This window comes from Crotalus tigris, unplaced genomic scaffold (assembly GCF_016545835.1).
Source record: "Crotalus tigris isolate CLP2741 ecotype Arizona unplaced genomic scaffold, ASM1654583v1 scf7180000018223.614484, whole genome shotgun sequence".
NCBI classification, from domain to species: Eukaryota; Metazoa; Chordata; class Lepidosauria; order Squamata; family Viperidae; genus Crotalus; species Crotalus tigris.
The window spans coordinates 372,501-392,114 of NW_024096890.1; the positions used below are offsets into that span (position 1 = coordinate 372,501).

At 39.8% G+C, this 19,614-nt stretch overlaps 1 protein-coding gene across 10 annotated transcripts in view; it reads left to right on the forward strand.

The window, feature by feature from the left end:
* Window positions 1-19,614, forward strand: part of TRPM8 (transient receptor potential cation channel subfamily M member 8) — a 380,488-nt gene that overhangs the window by 248,550 nt on the left and 112,324 nt on the right. For 6 of the 10 annotated variants that reach the window (XR_005557389.1, XM_039349049.1, XM_039349050.1 and 3 more), the window contains 5 exons: window positions 457-747; window positions 924-1,019; window positions 1,700-1,829; window positions 5,028-5,173; window positions 14,584-14,696. Coding sequence is in view for 9 of the 10 variants with exons in the window: in XM_039349049.1 (XP_039204983.1) it covers window positions 457-747; window positions 924-1,019; window positions 1,700-1,829; window positions 5,028-5,173; window positions 14,584-14,696 (776 nt within the window). In the remaining variant the exon portion in view is untranslated. The remainder of the gene's footprint in view (window positions 1-456; window positions 748-923; window positions 1,020-1,699; window positions 1,830-5,027; window positions 5,174-14,583; window positions 14,697-19,614) is intronic. The other 4 variants (XM_039349053.1, XM_039349051.1, XM_039349054.1 and 1 more) reach the window with 4 other exon arrangements.

Consider the following 19,614-nt stretch of genomic DNA (forward strand, 5'->3'; position numbering starts at 1 on the left):
TTATTGACAAACGACTCCCTAACCCCAAAATCTTAAACCCCTCTGCAACTCAGACTAACCTGAGCACAACCAAACAGAACACTCCCCCAGCCAATCAGAGCACAGCCAAGCCCCTAACCATTCAGAACACACCTCCACCCAATCAGAACACAGCCAAGCTCCCATCCAATCAGTTCATACCCTCACTGGCAGTTAAAAGGAAGAAACAGCTAAAACCACACATTGCTGCTCAAAGCAAGAAGCTAAAAACACCAGCCTGAAGATGACGAATGTGACTTCGTCGAAACGTTGCCAAGACACTTCCAATTTTACGCGGGAGAAAACCCGAACAACCAAAGACATATATATATATATATATATATATATATATATATATATATATATATATATATATATAGTGTTTCTCTCCCCACCACAAGATTTGTAAACATTTTGTTGTTTCTTGTTTGTTTCCAGTCTGCTGATCTTCAGGATGTCATGTTTATAGCCCTGGTAAAGGACAGACCAAAATTTGTTCGTCTCTTTCTTGAAAATGGGCTGAATCTAAGGAAGTTCCTCACTCATGAAGTTTTAACAGAGCTTTATACAAACAACTTCAGCAATCTGGTGTTTAAAAACCTACAAATTGCTAAGAACTCCTACAGTGATGCTCTTCTTACTTTTGTGTGGAAGATGGTAGAGGATTTCAGAAAAGACATAAAAAAAGAAGACAAAAATGGCAATGATGACATAGAGATACAGTTGCTGGTATGTCAAATATAGCTTTTAAACTGAAATTATATACCCATCTGTATCAATTTAAATCCACAGAACTCAATGGAACATTTCTAAGTACATTTTTCTATGTAAAACAAAACAGACATTAAGACTGAATTCCCATATTTGTTAATGTTGGAATTTTTGTTGTAATTATGTCCTTTCAGGATGGATCTCTTATTACGAGGCACCCCTTGCAAGCTCTCTTTATTTGGGCTATCCTTCAAAACAAAAAGGAACTATCCATTGTAATTTGGGAGCAGGTATTTCACACTTCTGGCATCACTAACAACAATTAGATTCATAATCTTTTGAGACAAAAACTATTTCCCTAGGCTAGATTTCCATACATACAAATATTAAAGTCAATAGAAATTACTTCTGCACATACATATCTAGATTGGATTATTATGTAAGCATAGAGCAATAGAGATGTCTCTTTTCTGCTTAAGATTTATAGATACTATAATTTGTGAAAGTTGTGGGCCCTTCCTCTTAAATGAGTTATTATGATTAGTACTTCCTTTATATATTGTTTATATGAATGTGGTAATATGAAATATTAATTTAGATTGACATTTAGAATAATATCAACTGGAGCTATATTGAAGGTAAAACAAAAATGCAGGTATATTTGAAATGTTGGTTTAGTTGAATTCTAAACCAGTTTAGTAATATAATTGCAGAAAAGTGTCCTATTCCATGGATTTGTTTATTGGAATGTTCTAGTTCAAGAGGGTCATGGTCAGTAGATTGCTGGGAAATTGCACAGGACAAATTGCTCGTCACTTTTAATCATTTTATTGTGCAAGTTAGAGTTTTCAAATATGGCTCCAAAGAATGGAACCCTTCTATACTATGCAGCTACATTGCTGTTTGGTAATTTGAGTGTCATTTCAATATTAGAATGTCATAAAAGATGATTTAACAATTCTCTTTGCAGACAAGAGGCTGCACCTTGGCAGCATTAGGGGCCAGCAAGCTTCTGAAAAGCTTGGCTAAAGTAAAGAATGATATTAACGCTGCTGGAGAATCGGAAGAATTGGCAAATGAATACGAAACAAGAGCTGTGGGTAAGTTCAATATAAGAAGGTCAGCTATAAATTAAGAGATTAAATACATACAGTTTGTAGTAAGGGAAGAAAAACTAGAATCAAAGGAAACACTGAAGAATAGCTCATCATATTTAGTGCAGTACACATAAGTATGATGAAAAAGTAAGACATGCGCTTTTTTGAAGGATCAATCGCAGGAGAAGTATTTTGCGGTATGGAAAAAATGGATAGATTTTACACAATATAAGTTGGATATTAAAAAATATTATCTAGTTTTTCAATAACTTATATTTAAAATTTAAAATATCTTATAGATTTTATTTTCTTTTTTTTTAATTTTATTTTTTACTCTTATTATACTTTCTTTTATCTTTTTCTTTTTTTCTTTTTCTTTATTCTTTTTTTCTTTTAAGTATTATTCTTTTGGTATTTGTGTTTATATATATATATATTACTGCTAATTATCTTATAATTTGTTTAATTAATGTATTTAGTATTTAGACTTATTCATGGTTTATATTTTTTTCTTTTTTTAAGACTTTTTGAAGAAATTGTAATTAAGTCTATGTTCAGCTCTGGGAAGGTCGGGGGAGGGAATGGGAGGGTTAGGGAGGTTTGGGGATGGGTTGTTTTGTTTTTGTAAAATTTCAAAAATTTAATAAAAAAAAGATTTCAAAAAAAGAAAAGAAAAAGTAAGACATGCTAAATACACTATATTTGCTAAAGTATATCACTTTTTCATACATAAATCTCAGGACTAAAAATAGGAGAATTCAAGTAGTATGATAGCTTGAATGGGACTCTTGGTGCATTGAATAGATGTAGGAACACGTGGCTGGGTTTCTTGTATCAGAGGTTCTTATGTTGACTTGACGTTCTCAATTATGAGACATATTTATTACATTGTTGGCTATATTAGCTTCTTTTCAGATGTATTAGAGTTTACAATAGATTTAAATTAACTTCAAGATCCAGATTAATAAAGCTGAGTTTACACTTACATTGAGCCATATTTTGGTGATCCATGATTTGTTAAATCAAATAGTATCTTATTAAAATGTTAGTTCAGTATCAATATCATGCTAAGTCACAAATCTGGGTTTACACATCATAGTGGTTAGGCTCACACAACATGCTAAGACAAAAGTAAGCAGCTACACTCTGGTTTAGGATAACATACAGATTAGAACATTCTGTAGATATATCATTTTATCTAGATTTCTACTTTAATGCAATAATGCCAAACCATATTGATTATTCATAGTTATTTATAAAAAAGGAATTTATATCTTTTTATATATTGCTGAATTTTTAGTAAATCTGGGTGAAATTCCTGGGAATTGGAGTTGAAAAACAAATTTTAAGTGTCAGAGATTCACCATGCCTGGTTTAAATAATGTGAATGTGAATAAAAGACAAAATATATTTATTGTTGATAGCCATGATTGAATATATTGTGTTAAACTATAATGTGGTTTATTTTAAACCATAAAGTGACTTAACACTTATTATTAGACTTATGACTGACATAGACTTAAGAATAATCCAGATTTAAAACTGGCAGAAAAGTTATACCCTTCTCATAACAAAAAAATAATATCTATTAAGATATATTTATGCTATAGGAAACAAATAAGGTATATTGTTGAAGTTTGATATTGATTATATTATATATTTTTATGCAAATTCATTTGTCTTTGTGTGTTTATAAAAATAAAAATAAACTAAATTCCAATGTGACAGGCATAAGGAACTGACATGTAGTTGAATGAAATTCAGAAGAATTCTATTAGTTTCTCTCTGTTTTTCTAAGCTGGATGAGACTGCAAAGGGCCAGTCTTCTTTTTCTACTTTTCCCATTTCCACTTTTGTGTGAAATGCAAGGAGACATTTGTCTTGCTCAGACTTGGCAAAGTTTTATTTTTTGTTCTCAGCATTTTGAGTCAGAGGTAAACAAGTTGTAAGAGTATAATTATTTAAAGGGACATGGGATATATCTAGTAGTAATATTAGTGATAATGTGTACAAAAGAAATCTGTAAGTGTTATTGGGAGGACATGAATTTTAGCCAGAGATAAAGCCCTTTTAAATATCAGAAATATTATGTGACTAAATTATCTGGCTGGTTGGAGAAAGTGTGCAGAGTGATTCAAAAAGAAGTTTCTAGGTAGAACAGATAAGTCTGCTTGTAGCTCTAAATCAATGCCCTGTTATTTAAATTAAGCTAGTGCAGAAGTCCTCAACCATTTGGGCACCAGGGACCAATTACGTGGAGAGAGGTTTTTCCATGGACGGGAGGGGGCATGGTTTTGTGTGCTCCCTGCTTTGCTTGTTTCTGCGGCCCGGTTGCTGGCATGCCATGGCCCGGTACTGGTTCATGGACCAGGGGTTGAAGACCCCTTAGCTAGTACATGATCATAGCCCATCAGGGTGATGGCTAGCTCTGAAAAGCCATCAAATTACAGTTTGGAATGTATTGTCTGGCACCAGGAAGACTGAAAACTGGCTGAAAAAAAAGGTGAGCTTAAGCCAATAGAAAAAAATGAAAATCCAGGCAGAAGTTTCTATTTTAAGTAGGCCAACTTCACAATGAACTGCCATCTTCTGAACATAGCAAGATATTTAAAAAAAATAGATCTCAAAAGCCTATACTGAACTCTTTCAAAAGAAAGGAATGACTTTTCTCTTGACGGTCCAGCTGAACTCAAAAAAGGGACCCAGTTGAACTCCAAAAAGGAGATGGGCTTGGATCTTATCTGAGAAAACTTTAATCACTGCAAATATATGCTGAGGTCCTTTGGAGAAGTAGAAAGATTGTAGAGATAACAGTGTTTTTTACATTTAGGGTAAGGTAATTTACAGGTGCTTAGGGCATGGAGAACAATCCCCAGAAATTTAACAATATTTGTCTCAATCTGCTATGATGGCAGCAAATCTCAAGCTATGTTCTTATTTGGATGTTAAAAAATGGAACTTGGGACTTTCTGCAGGCAAAATTGTTGTTCTAAAATTGAGTTTTGGTCTTTTCTCCAAGATCAGGGCAAGATTATAACCAGTGGCCAGGACTGCAAAGTGTCAGCTCTCCACATCACTGAAGTCTTGGGATAGGGATAGATAACTGGTTTTAGAAGCCATGAAAATTTACCATATAGAATTTAACAGGCAGAAATTAAAAACCAAGAATAGCTTAACTACTCTGAATTTTAATTGTTCTAGAATTGTTCACAGAATGTTACAGCAGCGATGAAGATCTGGCAGAACAGCTACTTATTTATTCCTGTGAAGCATGGGGTGGGAACAGTTGTCTAGAACTTGCTGTAGAAGCTAAGGATCAACAATTCATCGCTCAGCCAGGAGTCCAGGTAAAATAGCAGAGATAAGATTATATAACCCATTTACAGGTTTTATTTGCTGAAACAGAATAGACTGCAATCGTATATCCATTAATCTTGCAGTTAGGACTGTTGAAATAAGTGAGATTTAATTATGCACATATTAAATATACAATTATATAGTAAATATCATATACTTTGCTCATGTTGTCAATGTTAATTTCATTCATGGAAAATATTTGTATGTGAAATAGCTCTTTGGTTATAGAGAAAATTGATTTCTGTTAGAATTAATTAGGAATTCAGAAACTTATCATTTCTTTCTTCCCAAATTTAAATGCAGAGAAGCCATGTGTTTGAAAATGCTGCATGTCTGAGATTTGGAACAGGAAAATAATAATCAGGAAACAGGCTAAGTGAAGTACCCATTATATCTTCCAGCTTCTACTTGCTGTCACAAAATCAGCTTCTTCAAATGGTTTACTTCATCTGCAGAAAATGTGCAGCATTAATATCTGATTATTGAAATAAAATTAGTCAATAAAAGAAGCTTTACATCTAGTAAAATATGTCCATAATTATTTGGAAAGTATTTTGAAATACTTTCATTTTAGAGTTATAGAATATAAATATTGGAAGGGATCTTAGAGATTATCTAGTCCAACCTCATGTCTCATTCATTAATCTACTAGAGCATGCCCAATGTGCTTCTGTATAAATATTACTAGAGAGTCTACCACCTCCTGCCCATTCCATTACAATCAGGAAATTCTTCCCAATGTCTAGCTAAATGTACCTGCTTGCAATTTAAATCCACTATTTCTTATTTTATCTTCTGGAATAACACTGAAAACATCTACTTCATGAAATATTCAGTTGCAAGAAAATAGCTATCATGTTTCCTTACACTCTTCTTTCCTCCCAGTTGAATATATTCAGTGTCTTTAGTTAATAACTTTTCTTCTCGGGTGTCAGAATCCAATTATATTTCATCTCTAGTTATCAATTATAAAAAACCCCATTTCTGCCTTCTATGGATTCTGCCATACAATGAAGGGAAGGGGGTGAACAAAGGGGCTTTATGGCCCTCACTTCCTTCGGTACACTTCAAAGGAACTGGATGTGTGTATTGCCAAAAGAGCTAACCATAAGAATGGGGCTATTACATTTCATGTAGTTTTCTTTGAAGTCTCCATCCAGCCGGCAGTAAGGAAAAGGGGATGGGAATGTAATGCCTGAGACTGTCGCTGGAAGAAGGGGGTGATTGGGTGGGGCTACTGGGGAACCCCTTAAAACCTTGAATGGGAGAGCTTGGACCCCAAGTCCTGTCTAGAACGCCTGCAACCATTTTCTCTTAATAAAGGATTCCTGTTGGAAGAATTATTATTATTATTATTCCAAGAGTTCTGTCTTCTTAAGATACATTAGACAGGACTTGCAAAATTAATCTACTTGGAAGGGAGACCCTTGCTGGGGGATTTTGCAAAAATTTACCATGTCAGACAATGGAGCAAGAAAGGGGGAAAACTCCCTGGAAAGAGAGCTGCTGGCCCAACTGGAACCTTGCCAGATGTTGGGATATGAGAGGTCAGATTCCTCAGGAGAAGAAGTGGTGGAGACACGGGACCACAAGCCTCGCTGGTCAATGGGCGTTGGAAAGAAAAGTGAGTGGAGAAGGGAATCAAGAAAGGTGACCCTGAGACGGGGGGCCAAGCAACCAGAATGGAAGCAGGAGATGGAGAAATCCCTGCACGCAAGTGAAGAGGGAGAAAGCTGGGCACCATACTCAGACTGGATCCTAGAGAAAGCTATTGACCTGATGAAGAGAACTCTCAGCTTCCTAGGAGAGGAGTATCCTGAGCCCTACAGCCGCCTCAGCTCCTGGAGCCGCAAAGGGAGAGACACCGAGGGGGAAGTGGAACCTGCAACCCTGGGGATATCTGCTGATCCAGTAGTCCGCACCCCCTACCGAACCAAAGATGGCAATCTGGACGGAAGACACTACCACCAACAACGGAGGCACCGATCCATTCCAAGACGTCCGCCATTGGAGGTGAAATTCAAAGGGGAGCCAACACACTTGGGGTTTTTCCTAACCCAAGTCCTCAGCTACATGGAGGAATATGGGCGGGACATCCCCAGTGACAAAGCCCACATCCGGATCGTGCAATCTGCCCTGGACGGACCGGCTGCAGACTGGCATGACTCCAATGCCCCAGAACTCAGCGACTCCAACCGTTTCATGTCCTCTCTGAAAAGACGATTTGAAGACCCCCTGGCTGATCACAAAGCTCGTGAAAGGATAAAAACAATGAGGCAAGGCAAACGCCCGGTGGCTGAATATACACAAGAATTCCGGGCCATTGCCAACAAACTGAACTCGCCAGAAGACATCCTCCTTAGCCATTTGAAAGACGGACTAAATTATGACCTCTATGACACTTGCCTGCCCCAAGGGGACCCACACCAACTTGAGGAATGGTACATCTTGGCAGAGGAAGCAGAGATTGGCATATTGAAGAGACACCGCTGAGGAAAACAATGGAGTCGCTCCCCGCCTGAGTTGACACATGGACCAGTGAAATCATTGGCTACAGCCAAGAAGCAAATGGGGTGCTTCAAGTGTGGAAGAGAAGGGCATCGAGCTGTAGAATGCCGCTCCAAAGCCCCCCAGCACAACCCAGACAGATCCCCAATCAGCAAATCCGGAAAGTCTTCAGCTAAGCCAAAAGAAACTGCCATGAGAATGATGGAAATTGCGGGACCCCCCACTTCTGCTCATCAGGGGGAAAGAACTCCAGCCTACACCGCAGGGCTAGTGGATGCCTCAGATGACAGCGCGGAGGGCGAACCCCTGGTAAGTGGACACATCGCACCCATCCTCAAGACAGTGACTATATTAATTCCCCCCATGTCCGAAGCTGTGAAGGTGAAACCTTAATAGACTCTGGCTGCACCCGCTGCTCATTAGCCCGACACTAGTGGGGAATCTGGGCATTCCATCGAGGAGACTGGAACAACCAATCTCATTTGGCCAGTTAGATGGATCCATAGCGGGGGGGGGGGTGCCAGCTACCCTAGCCACTCTACCAATACACCTCTCCCTGGGCAAACATGAGGAGGACATAACGTTTGTGGTGACCCCAGGCACAGAATGCCCAATGATCCTAGGGATGGAATGGTTAAAAAAATGGAACCCCTGGGTAAATTGGAGGACGACAGAAATCAAATTCCTGAAGGGGGACCCTATGGACTTAAAACCCCAAGGGGGGCTACCAGAATCAAGAATAGAAAAAGCATCCATAGGAGAGGAAAAGAGACTAACAGAAATAACAGAGGAATACAGAGACCTTGCTGAAGTTTTCAGTGAGGAGGGGGCGGATGAGCTCCCCCCCCACCGACCCACAGACTGTACCATTGAATTCAAGCCTGGGGCAAAACTCCCGAAGCCCAGATTATACTCCATGAGCCCAAAGGAGAAGGAGGAAATGGAAAGATTCATTAAAAAAAAACCTAGAGAGAGGTTTCATTGAGCCAGCCAAGCCTAAAGTGGCTGCCCTGGTCCTTTTTAGAGAGAAGAAGGATGGCTCTTTACGCTTATGCATGGATTATAGGGCCCTGAAAGCAACCTATACCCTCTGTCCCTCATGAAAGACATGCTGTCACACCTCTCGAAAGAGAAATTTTTTTCTAAACTAGACCTAAGGGAAGCGTACTATCGCGTGAGAATTAAGGAAGGGGACGAATGGAAGACTGCATTTAACTGCCTCATGGGGTGCTATCAGTTCAAAGTCTTGCCATTTGGATTACAATGGGGCCCTGCAGTCTTTATGCAATTAATCAATGACGTTCTAAGGGAGTACCTGTTTAAGGGGGTCCTTGTTTACTTGGATGACATTCTTATCTTCACCGAAACAAAAGAGGAACATGTCAACCTTGTCAGAGCGGTTTTAAAGAAACTGCGAGCCGCCCACCTATATGCCAAACTCTCAAAATCGAATTCCACCAGGGTTATTGCATATCCCCCCAGGGCATTGAAATGGACCCAGAGAAGGTCAGAGCAGTATTAGATTGGGCACCACCCTGCACAAGAAAGCAACTACAAAGTTTCCTGGGCTCTGCAAACTTTTACCGCCAATTCATCCCCTCATTTGCCCAGATAGCCTTGCCCCTCACTAACTTACTAAAAACGAAGGGAGCATCCTCAGTAAAACCTAGCCAGCCACTAACATGGACAATGGAGTGCCAAGCAGCATTTGAGAGACTAAAGAGACTTTTTTCTGCCGAACCAGTACTAAGGCACCCAGATATGGACAAGCCCTTCGTAATACTGGCAGATGCAAGTGATGTGGCAGTGGGGGCTGTTCTATTACAAGAAAACGATGATGGAGTATTGCAACCCTGTGCATATACATCCAAGAAACTCACGGAAACAGAACAGCGCTGGCTCGTATGGGAGAAGGAGGCATACGGGATACGTTGGGCATTACTCATGTGGCGACAATTCCTGGAAGGCAACAAAATCCCCTTCCAGGTGTGGACTGATCACAAAAATTTGGAAGCCTCAGTGCGAGCCACAGACTCTAAACCAATAATGGCAGAGTCACAACTGGCAACACCAGTAACCACAAGAACCCAAGCCAAAATAAAACCACAACTGGACAGCCAAACTGGGATTGAATTCAGAAAAAGTTTGGAAACAGACAAATGGTTCCAGAAAAACAAAAATGTGTGCACAATGAGAGACGGGTTGCCTTGGGTAGGAGAAAAGTTATATATACCAACAACCCAAAGAGTCACTTTCATGCAGCTTTGCCATGACACAAAATCAGCAGGGCATTTTGGATTTGTAAAAACTTTACACTTAATTAAACGGCAATTTTGGTGGCCATCAATAAAAAAGGACATAGAAAGTTATGTGGCCAGCTGTCCAAAATGTGCGACTGCAAAGAGGTTGCAAGGGAAATTGCCAGGACTATTACAACCAGTGGCAAATCCCTCAGGCCCCTGAAGGGAAATAGCCATGGATTTTATAGTGGAAAGCAATGGGAATACTGTTGTCTGGATGGTCACGGACTTGTTTTCCAAACAGGTGCACTTTACCCCTTGCCAAAAGATTCCCACTGCAAAGGCCTTAGCAAAACAATTCGTCCAGCACATTTACAGATTGCACGGGGCACCCCAACGCATCATCTCTGATAGGGGAGTGCAATTTACGCCTGCATTTTGGAAGGAATTTTTATCCCTCTTAGGGACCACTCAGGGACTGACATCTAGCCATCATACACAAGGGGATGGACAAAAAGAACGTTGTCATTCAGTACTTGAGCAATATTTAAGATGTTTTATTAATTTTCAACAAACAAATTGGATGGACCTACTCCCTTTCGCAGAAGTTGCTTACAATAATGCAGTCCACTCCAGCACAGGTTACACTCCTTTTCAAATAGCCACCGATCAAAGTTTCAACCCCATGACAGAATTAACCCCACAGGAACCGGCGATCCCATCACTGAAAGAATGGATGGAACAATTACAAAACACCTGGCCAATAGTCAGAAAAACACTAGATGAAGCTAGGCAGGCATACAAAGCACAGGCCGATAAAAAAAGGGTTGAGCCTACACCATTCATTATAGGAGAAATGATGTACTTATCTACAAAATACCTAAAGTCCCTACAGCCCTGTAAAAAACTTGGACCAAAATGTATAGGGCCTTTTCCAATTAAAAGAATCATAAACCCAGTAACAGTAGAATTAGAATTACCCAAAAATCTCAGGCAAATACACCCAATCTTTCATTGCAGCTTGCTGAAAAGAGAGCGTCAGTCACCTCTACGGCCAAAAGTCCCCCCCCACCTCCAATCATGGTGGAGGGCGAACAACACTTCGAGATAAAGGAAATCCTTGACTCTAGGAGATATCATGGAGCGACTCAGAACCTAATTGCCTGGAAACACCTCCCTCCCTCACAAAATGAATGGGTCCATAAACGTCGTGTCAGAGCCCCGAAGCTATTAAAGAAGTTTCACACAGAATACCCTAACAAGCCTGACTATCTTTTATACCTGTTTTGTTTTCTTTCAGGTGGATCTGTCGTATTTTTGAGGGGCAGGATGTCAGAATCTAATTATATTTCATCTCTAGTTATCAATTATAAAAAAACCCATTTCTGCCTTCTATGGATTCTGCCATACAATGAAGGGAAGGGGGTGAACAAAGGGGCTTTATGGCCCTTACTTCCTTCGGTACACTTCAAAGGAACTGGATGTGTGTATTGCCAAAAGAGCTAACCATAAGAATGGGGCTATTACATTTCATGTAGTTTTCTTTGAAGTCTCCATCCAGCCAGCAGTAAGGAAAAGGGGGTGGGAATGTAATGCCTGAGACTGTCGCTGGAAGAGGGGGGTGATTGGGTGGGGCTACTGGGGAACCCCTTAAAACCTTGAATGGGAGAGCTTGGACCCCAAGTCCTGTCTAGAATGCCTGCAACCATTTTTTCTTAATAAAGGATGCCTGTTGGAAGAATTATTCCAAGAGTTCTGTCTTCTTAAGATGCAAAGTGGGGTGGGTCCTTACATCGGGCCCCTTATCATTTTGGTTGCTGTCTTCTGGTCTCACTTAATTTGTCAATATCCTTTCAAAAATGCATTGCTCAGTCTGGATGCAATATTATTAGATGCTGTTTGAAAATTACAGAATAAAAAGGAACAATGCCTTGTCTGTTCAGTGTCAAGATGTATTGTTGGATTCCATTAGCTTATTTTGCAGCTACATCACACTAATTGACTCATAGTTGTGATCCTCTAAGATAACTCAGAACTTTCTGCATGCACTACTATCTGTATGGTCTCTCCTATCCAATATTTGATTGGATTTTTTTTGATTTTTTATTTTTCCTACCTCATATATAAATTTGAGAGTTATATTTTCCATTCCCTCATTTAAGTAATTTATTAACACATGAATAGCACAATTGGTTTTGATCCTATGCTAATCAACCAGAATCAGAATATGGGTGGTTATCTAAATTTATTTAAATAATTTTTTTAAAATTATTGTTTCCTATTGCCTAGTGTCTAATCTAGGAACATATTTTAGGGTCTTCATAAAAATAGATATTCAATAATAAGCAAGATGGGAGAAACCTGGATTTACTCTTTTCTCATGTTTATCCTAAATTTCAGTAAGTTACTTAATATTGCATAGTTTCTTAACTGTTTACTTTGTGTACATAAATCCAAATAAATCTGTGCAGTCTCTCCAGAATACATGTCCCTTCCATAGAAATGATGGAATCATAAGTAGAACATAGAATAACAAGGTTATCTTAGACATAAAGTCAGCTAGGTGACTGTGGGTCAGGCACTTTCCTTCAGATTTATGAAAGAAGCAATGGAAAACCTTGTCAAGAAAACTAGTTAAGGCAGTCATAATTCTTCCTAACCAAGACAAATTTAGTTTCTCTCATCTAGAAACATCTGTTATACATTTCCAAGTTCATAAATAATTATTCAGGAATATATCTTTGTTGCTTTTTTATTGAAAACATTCCTAAATATTTGACTTTTTTAGCAATGATTTTAAATCTAGTAGGTATACATTTTTTAAAAAATTATTTATCGAAGTTAGAGACCAACTATCTCATTCTCAAAGAGACTCTGGGTGGTGAAAATTGCTTTTCTCAACTTCCACATCAGCATCTGAGTTTTCTCTTTATTGACTAGTCTGGCACAGAACCATATCGTTTTATATGTTCCATCAACATAGTTGAAGAGACTGTAGACTGAGCAATTATTTTGTGCAGCTAATTTGACTAATAAGATTTTATGGTTTTGACATATTTGTCATATTTGACAAAACAATTCTAGTTCTTGATTCATTACCATCTATCTCTTAGGAGAGAATCAGAAATTTCTTCTTCAGATCCTACAGCTTAGGGTCCCCAATCCCCAGTCTGCTATTGGTCTATGGCTTGTTGGAAACCAGCGGCAAGCAAGTGTGCAAAGCTCATGTGAGGAATTAGGTTGCACACACCAAACTGTCTCCTTTCTTCCTGCTGCCGCTGTAGTTGGCAGAGGCGGAAAGGTTGGGGACTGCTGCTATAGCTGCAGCTGCTTTTTGTTCAGGAGTCCAAAAACACCATCAATGAGGAAATTATTTTGAAATTAAGATTCAGAAATCTATTCTGAAGCTTTAAGGAAAAAGAACTCTTGCTAACCATTGATTCCTTTTACAGTATCACATTCCTTAATGTGTCTATCTTCTCTGCAGATTTTCTTGTTTTTTCTGAGGCTTCTTGAAATTATTACTCTCTGCAAGTGTTTCCGGTATCTAATTCAAGAGTTCCTCAGCTTTCCTAATACCCAGACAGAAATTTAATTGTTTCATTTCTAGTATCTTTATCTTCTCTTCCAGGAAGGCAGTTTGCTTTCACTTGCAGTATGTGTGGGGGAGTGTGTCTTACCTCAGCTGAAAATGGCATGTTGAAAATGTTATTTATTTCCCAGCTCAACATTTTCAGCTATTATCAATTGTTTATTTGGTATGAATTCTTCTACAATTAGTTAAAAAAAATCAAAATGTCCAGGAGAAGTACATTGCAAAAGAACCTGAAAGGATCAGAGATACATGAAAAAGACAGAAATAACTAGCATCATTGTACTACAAGAAATGGTTGGATTTATAGTATGTACATTTTTATTTAAATACATTTTTTAAAACTTGTAGTGCATGCAGTTCCTGTTCTCAAAGAGTAGATAAATAATCATGAATCATGAGAATAGTTTTCTTTTCCATATTCCTCAGATGAACAAAAGAAAAAACTTCTCTTTTGATCTCCCTCAACAAACTCCAGTTCATTTGAATAAATGTCTCCGCTCTAGAAATTGTCCCCTGAAATTGCTTTTAAAAAAGTATTACTTCTAACACTCTGCCTTCCATTGCATATATATGCATTTTCTAAATGAGAAAAATGTTGAGAATACTTTTATATGCAAATCTGTGTAGGTTTAATTGATTAAATCTATATGTATATAAAATGTATATAAAATGTATATAAAATGTATATAAATCAACTGGTGTTTAAAAAATTAAGTTGTAATCACTGTGTTTCTCCATCTGGCATTGGTGGATGAGAATTTGTCTTACTGCTCCTTGCACCTGTTCAGGGCTCATGTCTACTGTTTATGCCAGGGCAAATGTTGCCAATATAAGATCAATCTTTCCTCTTCACTATTCTTGCAATTTATAATTCAAAACGTGCAAAAATAAGCTATATATCTGGCTGTTGGTCTGCTTAATTTCAATAGTAGAATTCTACAGAAACTATTCAGAGCATTGTACAGTATATATACCACTGTACTACTATTGAAAATTAAGGGCATTTGACTAGATCAGGGATATAAAGCCCACATGATTCTATAATTCTATCTTTCAGAATTTTCTTTCCAAACAATGGTATGGGGAAATTTCCAGAGACACCAAAAATTGGAAGATCATTCTGTGCCTTTTCCTTTTCCCTTTAATAGGATGTGGCTTCATTTCCTTCAGGTAAAAAAAAATGTCTTTTATTATGAAGTACATTTTGCATATGTGAGTGAATGTAGTTGTAAATTGTTTTGATTTATTTATTTAATTTATATACTGCCTTTATAATTTTTTGTAAACAAGTTGAGAAGTTGAACATATCTAGTACTCCTTATTATTATTTTCCCCACAACAAATCTGTGAGGTGAGTTGGGGCTGAGAATGTGTGACTGGTCCAAGATCACCAAGCTGTTTTTCATGGCTAAGAGGGGACTAGAACTCACAGTATCCCAGTTTCTAGCCTCTTGCCTTAACCAGTAGACCAACCTGACTCTCACTTTTATGATTTGTTACCCTTAGAAAAAAAAAACAGATGCAGTTGTTTAGAAAGTATGTTTATAATTCTTGAAAAAGTTATTTGTTTATTATATTAGCTTATTTTATTTATTATTATTATTATTATTTTATTGTAATATTTTATTATAATATTTATAATAACTATAATACTATAAGAAGAACCCAGATGCAAAGTAGGAGATATAGGAAGCATATCTAGGGTCAGCCACAAAGAACTTAAATGCTTATACAGGCCATCCAACCAAGCAGAACAAATAGATGAACTTTTTGCTAATCAGCTAACTAATGTATGTAGGAAACACACCACAGTAGTAATAGGGAACTTTAACTACCCTGACATCAACTGGGAGACAAACTCTGCAACAAATGGGAAATCAAACAGATTCTTGAACAACCTAGCTGACAATTTCATCATCCAAAAGGTAGAGATGGCAACTAGAGGGACAGCTAATTCCCTCTGGACCTAATTCTTACCAACAGAGAAGAAGCGATAAGAGGGTATTGAAGTTACAGGAACCTTAGAGGAGAGTGACCATGTCATATTAGAATTCAATATAAAACAGACACAAGCAACAGAACATAATCAAATCAGTGTTTCAGATTTTAAAAGAGCTGATTTTAACAAATTCTGAGACAGCTTGGGAAGATCCTATGGATGAAAATCTTAAAGGGAAAATCAAATCAAGAAGCATAGGAAACTCTGAAAAAATACAATTATAAATGTCCAGTCCAGTTCAATAGTAAAATAGTAAAACAAGAAAACAAAAAAATAAATAAATAGCATGGTTGCATAAAGAATTCTCAGACCAACTAAGAGGGGAAAAAAGGACAAGTACAAAAAATGGAAAGAGAGACACGTAACTAAGGCAGAATACCAACAAAGAGCCTCAATCTGCAAAGATGAAGTTAGGAAAGCTAAAGTTTTGAATGAAGTAAGACTTGCAACAAATGTCAAAAACAATAAATGAAATATTTCAGTACATAAAAAACAAGAAAAAAATCAAAGAAACAATTGGTCCTGTCAGAATCCAATTATATTTCATCTTTAATTATCAAACATAGAAACTCCCAATTCTGCCTTCTCTGGATTCTGCCATAAGAGGGAGAAAAGGGGGAGAGCAAAGGGGCTTTATGGCCCTCACTTCCTTCAGCACACTTCAAAGGACTGAATGTGTGTTTATTGTGGCCTCTAAGCGTTAACATATCAAAGAAGAGTAATTGCCTTTCATGTAGTTATCTGAAGTCTCCATCCAGACGGAAGAAGAAAGGGGATGGAATTGTGATACTTGAAACTATCACTGGAAGGGGGGTTGATTGGGTGGGACTACTGGGGAACCCCTTAAAACCTTGAATGGGAGAGCTTGAACCCCAAGTCCTGTCTAGCATGCCTGCAACCATTTTCTCTTAATAAAGGATTCCTGTTGGAAGAGCTATTCCAAGAGTTCTGTCTTCTTAAGATGCAAAGTGGGGTGGGTCCTTACATTAGACAGGACTTGCAAAATTAATCCACCTGGAAGGTAGACCCTTGCCGGGGGATTTTGCAAAAATTTACCATGTCAGACAACGAAGCAAGAGAGGGAGAAAACTCCCTGGAAAGAGAGCCGCTGACCCAGTTGGAACCTTGCCAGATGTTGGGATCCGAGAGGCCAGATTTCTCAGAAGAAGAAGTGGTGGAGACACAGGACCACAAGCCTCGCTGGTCGATGGGCGTTGGAAAGAAAAGCGAGTGGGGAAAGGAATCAAGAAAAGTGACCCTGAGACGGGGGACCAAGCAACCAGAATGGAAGCAGGAGATGGAGAAATCCCTGCACGCAAGTGAAGAGGGAGGAAGCTGTATGCCGTACTCAGACTGGATCCTAGAGAGAGCTATTGACCTGATGAAGAGAACTCTCAGCTCCCTAGGAGAGGAGATTCCTGAGCCCTACGCCCGCCCCAGTTCCTGGAGCCACAAAGGGAGAGACACCGAGGGGGACGTGGAACCTGCAACCCCAGGGACATTTACTGATCCAGGAGCTCCCACCCCCTACCGGACCACAGATGGAAATCTGGACGGAAGACACTACCACCCACAATGGAGGCACCGATCCATTCCAAGACGTCCACCGTTGGAGGTGAAATTCAAAGGGGAGCCAACACGCTTGGGGTTTTTCCTAACCCAAGTCCTCAGCTACATGGAGGAATATGGGCAGGACATCCCCAGCGACAAAGCCCGCATCCGGATCGTGCAATCTGCCCTGGATGGACCAGCTGCAGATTGGGTGGTGAACCTGCATGACTCCAATGCCCCAGAACTCAGTAACTTCAACCGTTTCATGTCCTCGTTGAGAAGACGATTTGAAGACCCCCTGGCTGATCGCAAAGCCCGTGAAAGAATAACAACGATGAGGCAGGGCAAACGCCCAGTGGCTGAGTATACACAAGAATTCCGAGCCATTGCCAGCAAACTGAATTGGCCAGAAGACATCCTCCTTGGCCGTTTCAAAGACGGACTAAACTATGATCTATATGATGCTTGCCTGCCCCGAGGAGACCCACATCGACTTGAGGAATGGTACGTCTTGGCAGAGGAAGCAGAGATCGACATATTGAAGAGGCATCGCCGAGGAAAACAATGGAGCCGCCCCCCGCCTGAGCTGACACACCAACCGGTGAAATCATCGGATACAGCCAAGAAGCAGATGGGGTGTTTCAAGTGCGGAAGAGAAGGGCATCGAGCTGTAGAATGCCGCTCAAAGGCCCCCCAGCACAACCCAGACAGATCCCCAATCAACAAACCCAGAGGGTATTCAGCTAAGCCAAAAGAAACAGCCATGAAAATGATGGAAATTGCAGAAAACCCCACCTCTGCTCACCAAGGGGAAAGAACTCCAGCCTACACCACAGGGACGGTGGATGCCTCAGATGACAGCTCGGAAGGCGAACCCCTGGTAAGTGGACGCATCACACCCATCTTCAAAACAGTGACTATATTAATCCCCCCCATGCCCGAAGCTGTGAAGGTGAAAGCCTTAATAGACTCTGGCTGCACCCGCTGCCTCATTAGCCCAACACTAGTGGGGAATCTGGGCATCCCATCCAGGAGACTGGAACAACCAATCTCATTTGGCCAGCTAGATGGATCCATAGCAGGGGGGGTGCCAGCTACCCTAGCCACTCTGCCAATACACCTCTCCCTGGGCAACCATGAAGAGGACTTAACGTTTGTGGTGACCCCAGGTATGGAATGCCCAATGATTCTAGGGATGGAATGGTTGAAAAAATGGAACCCCTGGGTAAATTGGAGGACGACAGAAATCAAATTCCCGAAGGGGGACCCTATGGACTTAAAACCCCAAGAGAGGCTACCAGAATCAAGAATAGAAAAAGCATCCATAGGAGAGGAAAAAAGATTAACAGAAATACCAGAGGAATATAGGGACCTTGCTGAAGTCTTCAGTGAGGAGAGGGCGAATGAGCTTCCCCCCCACCGACCCACAGACTGTACCATTGAATTCAAGCCTGGGGCAAAACTCCCGAAACCCAGATTATACTCCATGAGCCCAAAGGAGAAGGAGGAAATGGAAAGATTTATAAAAAAAAACCTGGAGAGAGGTTTCATTGAACCAGCTAAGCCTAAAGTGGCTGCCCCGGTCCTTTTTAGAGAGAAGAAGGATGGCTCTTTACGTTTATGCGTGGATTATAGGGCCCTGAACACAATCAGTGAAAGCAACCTATACCCGCTGCCCCTCATGAAAGACATGCTGTCACACCTATCGAAAGGGAAAATTTTTTCTAAACTAGACTTAAGGGAAGCTTACTATCGCGTGAGAATCAAGGAAGGGGACGAATGGAAGACTGCATTTAACTGCCCCATGGGGTGCTATCAATTCAAAGTCTTGCCATTTGGATTACAAGGGGGCCCTGCAGTCTTTATGCAATTAATCAATGACGTTCTAAGGGAGCACCTGTTTAAGGGGGTCCTTGTTTACTTGGACGACATTCTTATCTTTACCGAAACAAAAGAAGAACACGTCAAACTTGTCAGAGCGGTTTTAAAGAAGCTGCGAGCCGCTCACCTATATGCCAAACTCTCAAAATGCGAATTCCACCAGGAAAGGATAGACTACCTAGGCTATCGCATATCCCCACAGGGCATTGAAATGGACCCAGAGAAGGTCAGAGCAGTATTAGAATGGGCACCACCCCGCACAAGAAAGCAACTACAAAGTTTCCTGGGCTTTGCAAATTTTTACCGCCAATTCATCCCCTCATTTGCACAGATAGCCTTGCCCCTCACCAACTTACTAAAAACGAAGGGAACATCCTCAGTAAAACCTAGCCAGCCACTAACATGGACAATGGAGTGCCAAGCAGCGTTTGAGAGACTAAAGAGACTTTTTTCTGCCGAACCAGTACTAAGGCACCCAGATATGGACAAGCCCTTCATAATACAGGCAGATGCAAGTGATGTGGCAGTGGGGGCTGTGCTATTACAAGAAAATGATGATGCAGTATTGCAACCCTGTGCATATACATCTAAGAAACTCACGGAAACAGAACAGCGCTGGCCCGTATGGGAGAAGGAGGCTTATGGGATACGTTGGGC